General features: G+C 47.5%; 1 protein-coding gene across 1 annotated transcript; it reads right to left on the bottom strand.

The window, feature by feature from the left end:
- Positions 1-562: 562 nt before the first annotated feature.
- Positions 563-16,035, bottom strand: ralbp1 (ralA binding protein 1). Its single transcript, XM_088918367.1, has 10 exons — positions 15,861-16,035; positions 11,085-11,372; positions 9,777-10,235; positions 8,411-8,760; positions 5,857-6,018; positions 5,233-5,364; positions 4,526-4,636; positions 2,869-2,990; positions 2,602-2,728; positions 563-2,230 (listed from the first exon to the last, which is right to left on the bottom strand). Exons 2-10 carry the CDS (start codon positions 11,326-11,328, stop codon positions 1,997-1,999), a joined length of 1,941 nt encoding a protein of 646 aa, XP_088774493.1. The 5' UTR covers positions 11,329-11,372; positions 15,861-16,035; the 3' UTR covers positions 563-1,996.
- Between the last annotated feature and the right edge of the window lie 1,383 nt (positions 16,036-17,418).

Here is a 17,418-nt window from a genome sequence, read left to right on the forward strand (position 1 = left end):
CGCATCCACACTGCTGCATCAAAGTACTACGGTTCGTTGTAGGTTACCGTTGTAGTGATCATTGTAGAACCCATACAGGTGGGATGATAATTGATTACCCTTTTTTTTAATGTACTAGTAGTGTTTATTGTCAGGGATTTTTCATTTAAACATGGGTTCTGAGAGACAGCTGGATGTGACTCTGGATGCATTAACTACTAACGAGCAAACAGACTAGACATGCCCAACGGCCAGCTCGCCCTTGTAACTTTCTCTCTCATGCTCTGTTCTTGCACAATGCCACTACTGAAGGAGATCCTACTGCTAAAGGCAATGCAGGTTTGAGTTTAAAAACTTCATGTGGAACACTATCAATGGCCTCCATAACAGAGATGCCTACAGATGTTTAGGTTGGTCATAGAATTGTTTTATTGAGAACTCCAAGCTTCAGCATTGTAGGTATAGGCTAGATTTACTTTGTTAAAAGCCGGAGTACCAAATACATCAACCACTTCACTTGCTTGATGAGAACGGACCTCATCTGTGACAGGCACTTCATTTTTACTTTTCTTAGACAAGTAAGTGTAGTTTCAGTTTTTTATTGTGTTTTAGCTGACTTCACAAATGTGACAATTTCTGACAGGCGCTCTGATTTCCGAAACATTTTCCAAGTTCAATACAATAATTAGTTCTACCTCATGAACACTTTATTTCTGGAACATTAAATGTATTGCTCACCAGGCTGCTGTCATTTTAATCATTTTAGTCTGAAAATATACTTAAATGTCCTATACTTACAGTCACATGTATAGCTTGTACGATAATGACAAAAGGGCAGCTACAGTTCATTAGATTATATTCATTTCAGTACATTAATCAGCTCTCAACACAGATAGTCTTAACAGAGATGTAACAGTTTTAATGACAATGGGCAGACTGCTTCAGTGATGTCGTACTGGAATACAGGGGGGACCTTAAGGTTAGACAGAATAGTACTGCTTCTTTGATGGAATTTCATTTAAAGGTTAATCAAGTTCCAAGAAAGTGAAATAAAAAAGGAATGTTCCTTGTGACAATCATGTAAAATAGCACTATGTTAACCATGCCTTTTGAAAGCCATTTTAAGAAAGGAAATGTGGTTCTTACATTATAGAGACTGCATGTCATATACTAATTTTAATATCCTTCTAAAATAGAATCAAGGAAAACATTTGATATTCTTTATATATTTGAGTTTATATATTTATATATAAGCATGTGATAAAATTAGGGTGGTCAGCCACAAACTGTTATAAATTCTCATAAATTAGCAACTAAGCTGATCAAAAAGGAGAAATTTCCATGATGGAAAGAAAGACACCGGTTTAAAACACTAGTCCACTGTCTCTCCGCATTGCAAAAAGATAGAAAACGAAAGAATGACTGAACTGATAATATCAGAACACAGATTAACCGATATTATCAAATCGTGCACTTAAAAGTAACGAGCGACTCGTGATCAGTTCTCGTTTGCAATCCAGTGCTGTAATTGACTTGGCTGGAATACAGCTTCTTCAACCACTGGTAGAACTGTTAACACACAAACACGAACCTGGTGGTGCCGAGAGGCAGCTGGCTGAGCCGTTCAGTAACAGAAACACATGCTGCTTAACGGTTCTCTAAAACGATCACCGATCATCACATCCCACTGCCCCTTGAACTGGTTCCAGTTCACTTCATAAATCGAGGTTGGTCAGAAATATTCTACGGTTACCTGCTAAAAAAAAATTCCAGAAGACATCTTACAGCAGGACGCATATCCCCTCCTGTTTTGTTTTGTTTTTTTTCCCACGAATGAATAAGTGCTCCAGACATCCCCCCCCATGTTCACAGAGAGACGCCCCCGTGCCGGGCGTGGAAACGAGCAGGACATCGTCCCCCCGCCGGCCACCTGCAGCGCAGGGGGGACGGAGGCCGAATTCTCCAGGAGGGGCACACGTCCGGACGCCCGCACCCACGACGAGGCGCGGCCGGCGGGTCAGAGCGGGGTCTCCCTGCGGTCCTTGCTGGGGGAGGGCTTGAGGGGCTCCTTGGCCGGCTTGCCGTCGGCGGGCGCGGCGGGGTCCCTCTTGCCCGGCTCCTCGGCCCGGCCCTCGGGGCTGGGCGGCTCCTGCGGCAGCCTGTGGCGCTGCAGGAGGCGCAGCTGCACCCGCAGCTCGATGATGGCCTCCCGCTCCTCGTGGACGGCCTGGTTCAGGTGGGTGTTCTTGATCTGCGCAGAGAGCAGACGGAGTTCGGCCCTGGCGCACAGACCCAAGACGCCCCACCCTGCCCTGCCCGGGCCACACGCTCAGAAAAACCAGGACCGCTTCGAAATACAGTGTGGCCGCATGCATGACGATTACGTCTTCAAGAGAAAGGGGCCTGACCCTTAAGCAGCAGGTGTGTCGATATCCCCTCTGCCTCGGTCACGAAGACCACCATGCAGGACAGCGGTCTGCACAAGTTTTGCGACTTACAGCAGAAGACCACGGTTCTGGCAAACGAAACAGCGACAGCCAGAGGAAGAGGCTGTAAAGCAGTGGGGAACCCCTTGGTTCTGCTCGCGCGACGGCCCTGTGCCTCACGGCTCCGCGCGCTCACCTCCAGCTCCTCGTTCTGTTTCTGCAGGTCCTCCAGGATGATCTGCAGCTCCTCCTCATCCTCGCTCTCGCTCTCGCTGTCGGAGGAGTACTCCTCCGTCTCGCTGCGGCCGTGCTGCTGCTGGCGGCTGTGGGTAGGGACACAGCCGGTCAGGGGGCGGCCCACCGCCTGTCCTACAGGCCCAAGTCACTCCAGGCTTTCAAATTCACACAGGGCGTATGGGATGAGGCAAAGGCATGTATTTTTCCCCCTCAACAAAAACACTACCTCTGGATTTCGGCGATTTCCGCCCGGAGGCGCTCAATCTCTTCTTTCTCCGTTGCAATCTGCCTCCGCAGGAGCTGCTCCATGGAAACCAGCTCCTCTTGTTCCGTCAGGATCTCGTTCTCCTGGAAATCGGGCAGCAGAAGCCGACAGGTTCCTGAGAATACTGCTGTCCGCTTTAAAGAAAGCTAATAATGGCCTGCCAACACATTAACTGGTAAAGGAAAAGATCAGCTGCCTGAAATTGTTTTAGGAAAACTCTGTCAACACAAGCAAGAGATGACTGGGACTGCGATTTCTGTACAGCCTGTGGAATGAAGCTCCTGGTGGCCATTTACAAAGACGACCTCAGCATCTGAATGGCGTGTTCATCTGGCTGAACCATTCAGTTACTTTAGTAGTAGAAGTACTAGTAATAATATAGGATTATTATTTTACATACAGGAGGGACCAATTGGGTGATTTGCGTCAGCCATTAAGGGCCAGTAGAATGAAGGGAGAAATGTAATTACATTCCCAAGTGGAATTTAAACAAGACTCTGGGGCCGACACCCTTATTCTTGTGAACTTTTCACTGGCAAGCTAATGTCAAATTGCATTACACTCAATACAGTATTTGTCTGTATATTTATATTTTCCTATGATGGTGAGCTTCTCCTCAGTTAAAATACTATATCAGAAAAACATTCATCCCAAACATTCTTTTCATCCTGAAATAGGATGTCTTTTGTGAAATAAACTAAGGTCAAATAGCTTTTGTACTCTACTCAATAAAATGCCCAGCATGTTACTTTTTATTTGTTTTGAAATGCATCAATTTATGCTGATTCTAACCCCGAAAAACAAAACCAGTTTTTCAGTTCACCTTTAAGCAAACATTATAGAAATATTTACTTAATATTAAGTAAATATTAAATAACTTTATGAAGTAGGGACAAGGGCAGCGAGAGTCATTTAATTCATATTCCTGCATCAGCAACACAACGCGGATTCTACTCAAAAGTGCCGTCTTGACCGACGGAGCCCCAGGGCACCAGAAAGGAGTGGAGGAGAAACGAAGACCTTCAGCTCCCGAGTCCAGCTCAGCTGACCACAAATCCAGTCACCTCATCACCCAGATCTGCCTTCTTAACCGTACTTTCAGTTAGCTTTAGGATTTCGCTCATATCCAATACAGGGCTTTCAGAATCACGCAATGATCATTTCATCGCTTGTCTACTATGGATATTACAATATAAGCAGGCTCAAAAGAAACGTGTCCTAATTAGAGTTAGGCAAAACTCACATCTGAAATATATTGTACATATAAAAACAGATTTCTAAGAAAACAATGTGGCCCGCTGTCCACTCTCCAGTCTTGCTAGGCTTGCTTCATATTGTAAAATCCAGACAAGCCACAGGGCTTCTATTGCATTACAAACTGCTGCTACAAAACAGCCCGTCCTTCAGGGCTGAAGCAGCCTGCTGAGATGATCCACAGCCAGATGATACATCTGATATACTGCAGGTGTTCTTTAGTGCTGAAGCAGAAGTTTTTTGTATGCTATTCAAACAACAAAAAAAAGATGTTTGCCAATAAAGGATTGCTTAACCTTGTTAGGCAGCCCAGAATCTTATACAGCACCTTCAAATCTGAATCAATTACAGTTTGCTTGTGTACCTGAGCTAACAGGATGTTTATGACCTCTTCCTCATTCTCGGTCATCTCCTCTTTAGAGACGTCTTCCTTGGAGAGGCTGGCAATCTCCTGAGCTATCTTGGTCTCACACTCCTTCGGACACATTTAAGATTCCATGGGGAAAACACACCCTCTCCATTAAGCACATACAGCACAATGAGAAAACCATTTGAGAGCCACAGTCAATGAAAAAACGTTTTAACATTTTCCAATATTTTATAACAAAACAGAAACTACACTGAAGACATGTTTACATTTCAAAACACAGTTCTAATGACAAGGTTTAGGCATACTAAGTCACTCTGAGTCTAGTGAATTACTTTTTGAATGTAAAATAATTTAGTAAATGTTCCACAACATACAAGGAAATCCGAGGCCCCATTCTTCAGAAGACTGAAGCGGATGACTTATGGCCGTCACTCGCGAGTTTAAAACATTAAAAACAAGTACTGAAAAACAAGCAGGGTGCTTTTAACACCAGGAGGAAAACTGAGCACAGCACAGATACAGGTAGGGAGCTGCAGCGCGACACTGTGAACCACATGCAAGAGTTTGGTCAGGTTGATACTGAAATGTGATCTAAAATATCCTGCAACACAGCGAGTCCAATACCTGGCAGGAGAGAGGACTGCAGAGCGTGGCGAAACTCGACTCTCAGCAGGGGCTCTGCGCACAAGCGGTCTACTTGCCTGTCGTTTAGCCTCTCGCAGCTTCCGTTTCAGAGCTGTGAGAATCCTCTGCACCTCCCACAGCCTCTCCTCCTTGGACAGATCCTTTATACCTGCCTGCAGGTCTCGGTGCAGGCAGTTCAGAAGAAACTCCTGGACACGCACACACACACAACACACAAGCAGAAGAAGAAGTGGCACACAAAGCATGTAAATGGTTTTCAAGGGAAAAGGAAATGGTGCAGCAATGCTGCATGAAGTTTATTTTCAACAAGCCAGCTCACACACACGCGAGGCCATTAAATAAGGAGGCAAAAATCAGATCACGGAAATCTCTACTGTCTACACGTGACGCAGGAAAACCCCCAGCAGGGTGCTCTGACACAGGACATGGTGGGCAGACCTTTTCTTGGATGAACCAATTAACAATAACAATCGTTATTAAATAATAAAATAACAATCGCCTAGATACATCTGCAAAAAATGAGAACGTACATGACCAATAATAAACACATAATAAACTCTCGACAGCACTTACAGAGAGCATACAATGGACTCGCCGCTCTGAATTCGGCACATAATTTGGCACATCTCACAGGCCGTTTCCACCCCGCCCAGAGCCCGGGCCCCGCTGCTGGCCCTCACCTGTCTGCGGATCTCCTCCTTGATGCTCTCCTGGGTCTCCGGCAGCGCTGGCATGGTGGCCATGTTGGACCAGCGCAAGGGCTTGACCACGGGCTTGAGCTGCACGCACCCGAACAGCTCCTTGACGTGGGTGAAGAAGACGTACAGCACCCGGTTGCTGATCTGGAAGCACAGCCAGCTGTCAGAGCCCAGGTCGCCCGACGGGCAGAGCCACAAAGACAGGGTCTTCAGCGGAAGGGCGATAATCTTAAGATTCTGTGATGGAGAGCGTTTCCGCAGGACTAAGGAGAAGAAGTCTCTCTCACACAAATTGTTAAAGGTCTTTAGGACCGACTGGAAGCAGCAGCCTCCCTCATGCATCCTCAATGAATCAAACTATAACACGCTTCTCTTTAGCGCACAAATGAGGACGAGATACGACCAGCTTGATCCAGGGGGATTACCCATACTCGGGGGAAATTAACGTTATAAAAGTAACTACCGCGTACACACAGTGACGTAAAAAACGAAACACAAGGCTCACACAAGGATGGAAGAGCTATGCAAGTACTGGCTTAGCATGATGAAACAGAACGATTTAAAGCAGTTGGCATACCAGGCGGCAACAAAGGCAGCTTCGAGATGAGTACGCCATCTCCACACTGCACAGGAGAAATATGCAGATCACACTGCCAAGAGGAGAGTCTTCTCTTTCTGGCATACTTATGAATGAAATGAGCTGAGAGATCACGGGTGCCATCTCAACAGACAGCTCTAGAGCAGGCACTGAGCAGGGGGTGAGGGGTGAGGGGTGAGGGGTGAGGGGTGAGGGTCAGAGGTCAGAGGTCAGAGGTCAGAGGCCTGGGGCTGAGCAGTTCTGATTATTGCAGCTAGCTCATTCCCCCACTGAGGGGCAAGTCTGGAGAATGAGCAGGCTCTGGAAGTGGGAGAACAGAGAAGGGGTGTAGAGGGTCTGGCGAAGGAGGAGAAGCGGAGAGAGAGCCGGGGGGGGGGGTTTGTGTCAGGAGAGAAAGGGTGCTGAAGGCAGGTGGGTGCTAAGCACTCTGGCCCACTGGTCCAACTCTCGATAAAAACAGGACAACAGGACTACTTGTTATCTATGGCTGTTAAGACTGTTGATCCGAAACAGTTTTAAAGTGCCTTCTTTCTTTCTAAAACGGCTGCATTGTGCGACTGACTCAAAAAAAAATAAAATATTTTTACATTGCTCTTTTTTTTATATTTATACTGTATATTGCTCTTGTGCTAATGTTTTGGAAAGTATATTATTTTCCAAAGTACCGGTATCTATCTAATGATATAGGCACCCCTTAAGTTACCTAAATGACTGTGACTAAAGGCCCTTAAAATGTGATTTTAATGTAGGTGTCTGAATACCAGCTTGCACAGTAAGCCACGGCTCTCGGGAAGCTCTTGCTTCAGTGCAGCAAACTGCACACTGTGGATTATGTGCTGCTACTCCGCTGCTTCTTCACGGCCTTGCGAGTGAGAGCAGTAGGCATTAAAAAAGACTAATTAAGCATTAAAAAAGGCATGACTAATCAAGCTGAGAGTGCAGCAGCTGTCAGACATACCCGTATCAAGGAAAAGGAACGCGGTAAGTTTAGAAATGTGACAAAGACACTTTTACAACACATGAAAGGATCTAGGCCCACGCCTGGTGACAGAGAAAGGCCCTACGCCTAATTGTTTTAAAAAATAATATGCTTGGGAAAACTGCTTTTAAGAGGTAACGTATTACTTTATGTAGTAATTCCATAAAGTCACATTAGAGGATAACTCTGTAAAATTATTGCTAAAAAACATGTTCATTTTAAAAAGTAGTCTCTTACAGAAGTAATTAAGAACTGTAATCACTTATTTTTAAAACTGAAATTTCTTCAATACTGTCCATGCCGTCCACAATAATACGAAAGCGAGTGATGTTATCACCTACCGTTTTTCAGGGGAAACCTAACTACACATCTCTGGGAAAAGCATAACGAGTTCCAAAGGCTGAGTTTTAAACAAATGTTTGCAACATAACACGTCTGTAAGCTGGGGAGATCCCGAAAAATAGTTGGGTTATACACCGGAACCATTTTACATGCGGTTCTTATGAACGATAAGAAACGTATTCCGATAGATCAGTGCAGTATTAGAGGGGTAAAAAAAAAATTGAACAGCAGGAATGTTTTTCAAGCTCTGACCAGTTTTGGCACTTAATTATTTACATCATCCGTGTTCCTCGTTATTTTTAAATGCACTGTAATTTAAAACGCAATGAGTCTTGCCTCAGCATTCTGACAATATGACATTAAAGGCCTCAGATGTCTCCTTGTGGAGAAGTGCGTGCTAATTCCCCTCTGGCCTGCAGTAGTTTTTAACAAGCTACACTGCCCTACAGTATGACATGGAAACATGTCACAGCGCCTCCTCACCTGGAGGAATCGACCTCTAGCTGAAAAAACACAAAAACACAATCCCCACGTGCACAGCTGCAGCAAACACACAACCCACGCGAGAGTGAAGGACTTTCGAAACGCAGAGGAGACGAGCGGAAACGCGCGCGGACCTGCACGGTGGGGCTGAGCACGATGGAGATGTTCTGGATGTTCATCTTGGTGTCGGGCTCCTTGGCGATGACGTGGTCCATGTGCGTGACGAGCCAGGAGAGCAGCAGGCGGCTGCAGGCGGGCATCTCGGCCAGCAGGCGCTGGAACTCCTGCACCTTCTCGGCCTCGGAGGGGCGGCCGCAGGCCTCCTCGAAGCGGGCGTTCAGCTCCCGGCCCAGCAGGTTCTCGGGCAGCTCGCGCAGGTACTGCTTCAGCAGGCTGGCCACCGTGTGGGCATCGTACTCCTCCAGGCTGGGGCACTCCTCGCGGTCGTACGCCGCCTTCAGCTCGTCCACCTTCGACTTCATCCCTGTGAGGCATGGACGTTAGAGAAAGCTGCTGCCCTCGGTTACGAAAACATTTTTCCCTTTCCGCCCCCCCTCCCCAAACAAGGAGAACATTAGCATTCAAAATGTTAACCACTAACTAAACTGGCAAAATACAAAATGATTCGGTGAAGTCTTGTCTTTGCGGTTTTGGTTTCCAGAGCCAATATCATTCTGTACACTATTCAAAAGCAACAATTTCTTCCACCTGCCCAATCCTTCCTGCACTTTAATCACTGCTTATCCACAGCAGGTTGACCTTCAGAGCTCGCTCACAGGGTCCCAACTCAGCCACTGTCTTATGGGCCAGTTCAACATGTCTCTGGGCAGCACGACTCGGATGAACTCGGCTTCTCTGCACTTTTTTCTCCAAGAGACATTTTTTCCACCCCATTTGCATAGAAATTAAATTTCCAGTAAAGCTGTCGTCAGTAAACAAGTAACACGGAGAAGGTGTCCAGCTTGAATACCACACCAGGTCTGGCAGTCTGCCCTTCTCCTGTCCTACACCTTCACTGGAGCAAACCTCTGCAAGGTATTTCCCAATCCAGATGATTTACAAATAAAGATTAAGAGAAAAGAGGCTCCTGAGGAGGCACTAAAGTAAAAACCTCTATCTAAAGCTCAGGGACGGGCCTTAAGCCACAGAGATCTCCGACCTGAATCCAGGTTTTCACCGATTCTGGCCAAAGGCCCCTGTGGCAGCACTGAAAACGCAGCAGGATTGTAACGGGTTTCTCTCATCCCGTCTCAGCTAACCCCTGCAGCTGGAAGGGTGCACACAGTGCCTGCGTGTGCAGCCCCAGCTCCTCCAGCGGAGGCACGCGCTGCCGGTTCTGTTCCAGGTCCCGGTCTGCCTGGCGACCCTGCTTCCGTTGGGCCGGGCCAGCAGGGAAGCGGAGAGCAGCTGGACGGACACGGGGAAGAACTGCGGCGGCTCCGAAACGCACGCCGAGCGCACGCGACCGGTGGAGAGCCACCCCAAGCCGGCGGCCGGTACCTGACACGCGGTAGATCCCTTCGCACTTCATCCCGTAGCTCTCGATGTAGTCGACGCACTCGCGGAAGACGGCGGGCAGCTGGATGCCGTCGTACAGGACGGTGCGCTCCGCGGCCTCGGCCAGCGGCGCGCCGAAGACCGGCCGCGCGGAGGGGGCCTCCGCCGGGACCGCCTCCGGCTCGGCCGTGGGCTTCTTCTTCTTCTTCTTCTCCTTCCACTGCTTCACCACCTCGGCCGCCGTCAGGTCCTTGGACTTCTTGTCCTTGGTTTTCTCCTCCTTGTGCTTGTCCTCCTTGTGCTTCTCCTCCTTGGGCTTCTCCTTCACCTTGAAGTCCTTCTCCTTCTTCTTGGAGAAGCTGGGCTTCTTGAAGACGTGGATGCCCTTGGAGCGCTTCATCTTGGAGGGGCTCTCGGCCTCATCCCCGGAGCTGTCCTCCTGGAAAGCCGCATAGCCCTCCGCTGTGGAGGACACCCAGAGCGTAAGACAGCGATCCCTCTCCCTCCCTCTCCCTCCCCTCGCCACGGAGCGCACACAGTAGAGACAAACACCGCGAAAGGAGGTCAGCCTTCAATTAGACCAGGAAATCTTTTTTTAACCTGCCTTTCACTGTTACTTTTCTTCTTCGGACTAATCCAGCATTATCAGGAAAGGCACACTTAATGACGAGGTTCCTCGAGATCTTTAACCAACTAGCACCAAGAATCCCCTCAATGAGAGATTTAAGAAACGAAGATATAATCGCGTATCGCTAAGGTGACAGTACTGAAATGAAAATACGGATGAACATGCTGTATTTTTTATTTTAAAACTGGAAAGGACCTTTCACACAGTCTTACCATGACACAGAACGGAAGCAGTGCTTGATCGGTGTAGTGGTTTAAAATTGACTGTGTGTTTTCTGCTCTACCTGGGTTGCCCAGCGCTCTGCCCTTGCGAAGTGTCTTGACCTAGAGGACAGGATCAGAGCGGGCCTGGGGCTGCAGGCTGCGCGGGACAGCTGAGGATAGCTCCCGTCTTCCCAGTGCAGGCGGGCAACTCACACCTGCCTCTAGATCAAGGTGATGCAAATGGTCACCAGTAGCAGACCAACACCCCATTAAAAACGGTCAAGAAAATGTCATAAAGCATGCGATACCAAAATGGCAGATACTGATCTTACAGGTTCATTACTTCCTGCAAAAACCTTTTCAAGTTTTACTTTAACAGCATCAAAAGCAATGACAACCATTTTTCAAATGTCTTTAAACTGAATACTAGTTAAAAGTGAAACACTAGGCCCGTGACCCCGGCCCCGCCCGAGCACTCACTCCTCTTCTCCTTCTTCTTGAACTTGTTCTTCTTCTTGCCGTGCTCCTTCTCGTCATCGGAGGCCGCCTCGGGGGGCTCGTGCAGCCCGTCGTGGGGCGGGGAGGGCTCCCCGGTGCGGTACAGGCCGGGGAACTTGGTGGGGCTGATCTCCTCCGAGCTGGGGGTGCGGGCCAGCCCCCCCGGGTGCTCCGCCCGGCGGTGCTCGCTGGGGCTGCTGCTGGGCGGCAGGAAGCACTCCGTCATGGCGGCGGCCTGCTCTGCGTCCGGGCGTTACCTCTCCATCACACCTGCAGGGGGCGCACAGACACAGCGTCACTGCTGGCAACAACATAACATCACTTTATTGGCCACATACAATTTCTCGCATTAGGAATTCGTCTTTTCGCAGACCCCAGCTTGCTCTCCATGAGACACACAGACAGGGAGAGAAGCTGGGGGTCAGAGCGCAGAGTCAGCCATTTATACAGCGCCCCTGGAGCAGCTGGGGTGAAGGGCCTGGCTCAGGGGCCCAACGGAGTAGGATTCCTCTGTTGGCCGCGGGATTTGAACCGGCAGCCTTCCAGCCACAGGCGCAGATCCTGAGCCACAGAGCCACCGCTCCGCGGACAAGGACAAACCGACCAGCTGTAACACATCGGCAAAAACTGTGTCAACCCGTGAGCCCTGGAATAATACTCCCAGCATTTAACGATGGAATGCCACGCTTTCCAATACTAAAGCAACACGGTGCTGGAATCAAGTCCCTCATTTGTTCCTGAAGTCCATTCTTTCAGAGGAGCCCAAAAAACACTCAAGAAAGCTTCTCGGAGAAAATCCAATATGATTATTCAGGATTAATATGAAACCACAGTGATTCTTCTTCGTGTTTTAAAAGGCATTTTTTTAAGTTTAATCTTGTGTTTTTTTGCAAGTAAACATCTCAGCAAATATTCACAGCCTTCTGAGCAAGACGGAAGGTTTCTTTTAATGTAACAAGGGAGCCCAGGAACAATCAATTCAAATTCAGCAATTCAAACAGTGGGGCTTTGAAAATGGAGGTTCACCATTTTCACCACTGAAGGTTGACTGCTGCCCCCCCTAGTGGCCATCTGTAGCACAGCGGCCGCAGCAGCTCAGCCCGCCTGCGTCTGGGCTGGGTCCATTCCCACAGCACCAACACAGGGAGCTGGGCTCCGGCCCACCCTCACCGGACTTAACTAGTAAGCCTGCTCTGGGGGAACTGTCTGCTTTTTTTAGATGTGACTGGAAAGCAGAAAGCATACCCATTAGAAGCAACTGATGTGTAGAATCGCATTCAGGGGCAGTAGCACACCATGGTTATTTGTAAGATAAGATGAAATACAAAGAGACTTGGATCCATACAGTTGTGTAACTTGGTAGATTAGGAACATAGCGGAACAAAATTTTCATCCAACTGTCTCTGAAAAACGCCCAGAGTTTGGGCCTCAGCCCCCTGGCTGTGAAGCCTGCCGCAGGTACCTACTCCTCTGTGTGAAGAAGGGTTCCCTGCTCTCCATCCTAAAGCACCTTTTAGTTTTAAATTGTGACCTTGCCCTGTGCCCTTAATTCACTACCGAGTGCGAGTACAGCCCAATCACTCTGCGGACTAGATCTGGAACTGCAGGTCGCTCAACGACTTGAGAGCAGAACAGCACACAGGATGCATACATCACAGCACTGCTGGTGCCTAACAGCTGCTCAGAAATTCTACTAGACTGTACAACTGATTTTACTTAAAGGTAAACACACTGGAGACCTTTGACAAAGGGAACATTTTACCCTTCTCCCTAGAACAGTACTATCCTGCTGCGCAACCACTCTAGTATGAAACAAATTCTTTAAGAAAAAAACACCAAAAAGCATCAACAGAGGAAACCAATTCTTCTCAGTCTCGACAGTCTCTCCTACCAGCAGGGGGCACTGACATCCACACAGCCCATCTTTCAAGTCACGGCTGTCTCACCTCAGGAGCTCAAGGGCAAGGAGTCTCACGCCAGCCATCTCCAACAGGCTCTGCCCGCTGAACATAAAGCTCAATCAAACAAGCGACAAAACCCCTCAGCAACCCATGACTATATTACACATTTTAAACTTCACCAAGTACAACAAGCAGATTTTCACAAAGCACTGGCACTGGAATGGCTGTCCCTAATTTGAATGACTATACTGCACGCCGATATCGCTCGCACAGTTTTCTGTACCCTGTACTATAATAATAATAAATAATTGTTTACACTTGTATAGCGCTTTTCTGGACACTCCACTCAAAGAGCTTTACAGGTAATGGGGATCCCCTCCACCACCATCAGTGTGCAGCTCCACCTGGATGATGCGATGGCAACCATAGTGCGCCAGAACGCTCCCCACACACCAGCTCTCAGTGGGGAGGAGAGCAGAGTAAGAAGGCTTCAGAGCCGAAACGTTGTGTTTTCTCTCTTCTCTTTTCAGCATGGAGTAAACCTGTTACTTGTTCCTTTGCAGACTACGCGTGCTGACGCAGCTCCCCACCTGAACTATTTCAATAACAATAATAATACACTAAATACCAATAACACTCATGTGACAAAACAACTATATGCCTAAGTGTGGGAATGTTATTAGCACCACTGTATTCCAGAACATCACTGGGGAATTTCAGACTATACATTTATTTCAAATGAGTCATAACCACCTGAAAGGAAAATTGTACACTTCCCTGGTGAGGAAATGAATTCCAGGCCATGTAATGACATGGTACGTTTTAAGGAAAAACATCATAATACAGATCTTCGGGGTTATTCGCTTTCCTGGAGCAATGGTTATATTATTGCTTTTCAGAGAACAAAATGGACAAAACCCATCAGAACTGTTTTCATGCAGATACGCGGTTTATAATCCCAGTTCACCAAAACCCGTGCTTCAGTTTCCCTGGATGGAGCCCACAGTTTCTGAATGATGGTCTGCAATAAGGGAGGCTCTGCTTCCTGCGCCTGTCGTCAGGTACAGCTGCTCAGCGTGTAAAAACAAACCCCGCTGCAGAGCTGCAGAGCTGCAGGCAGCGGTTCCTCTACAGCGTGTGGCCGGACGCAGTGAGAACACGCCGGGCAAAGCTCACACGTAGCGTCTCAAACGCTCATTTCTTTAGCGTAACAAAACCCTTTTTCTTTTGACTTAGACTCTCCCGCCCTTTGTAGTTATTACTAAAAGAGAAGGACAGATTATTCTTTCATTTCTGAACGCACGTAGCCAGAGTCAGGACTTTTCTGTCATGTTTGCTTCCAAACTTCATAACTGAGTCTGGACACTTCATCAACCACTGCCGTGATCAACAAACACGGAGCCCGTGAACACGGCAAAAACAGGCTTTCTCCAATCACATTTTTAAAACAATTTATGAAAGAGGTGCTCACAAAAATGAGGAAAACGTAGGCTTACTAGATGGTACACAAACTACTTGAAAGACAGTGTCCTGTCGGCACAAAACCGCACAAATGATGGAAGAGACACCAGTCAGGCTCCCAGAGAGAGATCAACACAATCAAAAGCCAACAGCTTCGTCTTTTCCTGCGGGATCAGTTTAGGGTGGGAGGGGGAGTATCAGAAAGGACAACACGGTCACAAAAAAGGCAAGAGTCTACAGCCCACCATAATACCTACATGAGGCTAAAGAAATATTCGCGAGCCGGAGACGACATCCCTGATGAAGTCGAAACAGATGGAGAAATGTGTAAGGGCTTGTGAACCAATCACCCAGGGGGCTATTCCGTTTGTACAGTGAACGCAGAATTCCTGCTACACGGTAAATCCAATCAGCTCGGGTCAAGTTGACTTCAATTACCAGAAAACTGCGTCAAGCGACTCTTCCCCTGACCGCTCCTTTCTGGAAACCAGAACTCGTCTGGGAACGAGCAGCAGCTGCCTGGACTCGGGAAGACACACAGACACACTGACACACTGACACACATACAGACACACTGACACCCACACAGACACACTGACACCCACACACCCACACAGACACACAGACACAGACAGACAGCCTGCTTCTGCTGTCCTGGGCTCTCTCCTGAAGTCGCACCTCAGCTGTGTGGCCCGCTGTCAGGCGGCCAGGGGAACAGGGGACAAGACGACCGACAGGGAAAAGATGTCACACAAACTCACAGCGAACCCACTTCCACTCCAAATCCACTTTCCACCCCCAGCTCCTCAGGGGACACATTATTTTTTTTCTTCTAAACTGGCACCTTGGCGACATTATACCCCGCCACCGCAATCAGATCGATTTCTTCTGTTACTTTTATTGCGTTACTCCTCTACTCTTACTCGGCGAATTCGTGCGACGAGCCTTTCTTTCCCCCCCTGCCAGCTTCACATGAACTCACAACAACAACAACAACGACGACACGATCTCCCTCTCCCCGTCTCCTGTCGGAGGGGGGGGGGCTGGAAAGGCCGGCGACAGACACGTTCACCGTCATTACCTGCGCAGGAAGACGCTTTTAAAGAAAGGTGTAATAGATAAACTCTGCCTCCGGGCACGATCACGCACTCCCAACCACAGGACCGAAGTTAAATCCACCGGTCCGACCAGCTCGTCAGACCCAGGGCTCAGCTCCGCATGAACTGAGGCCCAAATAAGTCTCAACACAGGATCCACCAGTCCGCTGTCCTACACACTGCCACTCGAACATCGTTTTAAACCTAAACTTCAGCGCGGCTAACGGGTTTTTTTTTTCTTGGTAAAATACATATTAACGGCGCTCTTGAAACCCAGAAACACAAAACTAACAACCAACCTGTTTCGGTGAATTTCAGTGGGTAGCTGTTTTTCCTGCTGTTTTCGTACACACAAAAAACCCCATGTGAGCATGCGCGATGGATCTTGGGGGGGGGGGGGGGGGGCACTTTGGGATTTGTAGTTTTTCGATGTAAAACAAATGGTTAACGTTTACTGCTGTAAACTAAGAAAAACTACAGTATCCATATGCCCTCTGTGCTGTGTTTTTATATATATATACAGATTGTAGGTTTCAACGTCGAGGAGAGTGTTACTAAATGGCTCCCTTTAGAGCAACAGAATCTAAACAAATTACAAAATTCTTAATGCATTTTGTAATTACATATGCTGTATTAGCTAACTAGTTCACGAGTGCAATATTTTACAGGCGTTTAACCACTTACAACAATTGCTTATTGATCATTGTCCTGTTTCTTTTTATAGTGCATCTCCTGTTTTACTGTACATTTGCTTATTTTTTTTTCCATAAGAGCCTGACTCTGCTAGTGGGCGCTGTCAGCCTGTCGTTGAATAGTTCATCCAATGCCTAGGCTCGGTGAGTTTCTTGAAGCTCCTGATGAGTTTTTTTTTATATATATAAATATTAGCTTCTAGATTTTGAATTCAGGTGTAAGCACCCATGTTTACGACGATCTCTGCAAGATAATAAGGGATATTTGGAATTTTAACTATTTTCCCACGTAATGTTTTATATTATTTTAAGGCATTAGAAACAGAATGCTACAGATAATAAACATACTGATAGTATTAAATAATATCTTCAACAGCAGTGCTTTTTCATATGTGCACTGGAGCACATTTCTGAATGCTTAGTTTGCTCCTGTGAATTCAAAATTATCAAAGCAAAGTCTGAAAATGAGAAATGGCACATTGCCATAATAAAATAAACATTTTATTATGGCGAGATTAAATGAGCATTAGTTTACTAATAAAAGTTTAGTCACTAATAATAACTTGGATTGATCTATCTCTTTATCTCCAAATGTCCTGAAACACTTTGCGTGTAGAAAGGACTTCATCCACACAGGGGACACCTGGCAGTCGTCACACACCAGCAGCCCCACTGGTGGAGACTTCAGTAATTACATCATTAATTTAATTAAGGCAAAACGGTAGGTAGAGCAGAATGTAGCTGCGCTATGGGATCTTTAACCACCAGATAGTTACAGACCTTGGCTTAACATCTCATCTGAAGCTCAGGGTCCTCTGTCACCATGCTGGGTCATTGGTTTGGAAATCCTGCTCCACAGGGAGTGTTGGAGAACCACCACCATCACACCAGCAACCCAGTTCTCCTCCAGGCCTGGTCATTGCTTAGCTTCTGGGACCCCACAGTGAAACCAACTTAACCTGCGCTCTTAGTCAAAACCATGTCACCCTGCAGCTCACCGCTGGCAGCCCACTAAAGCTCAGCAGGTGTGAGCCTGGTCAGTACCTGGAGGGGAGACTCCTGGGAAAAACTGCTGCTGGAAGAGGTGTTAGTGGGGCCAGCAGGTGGCACTCACCCTGTGGTCTTTGTGGGTCCTAATGCCCCAGTATAGCAACGGGGACACTAT

The sequence above is a fragment of the Atractosteus spatula genome, chromosome 6 (assembly GCF_055471065.1).
Source record: "Atractosteus spatula isolate fAtrSpa1 chromosome 6, fAtrSpa1.hap1, whole genome shotgun sequence".
Taxonomy (NCBI): domain Eukaryota; kingdom Metazoa; phylum Chordata; class Actinopteri; order Semionotiformes; family Lepisosteidae; genus Atractosteus; species Atractosteus spatula.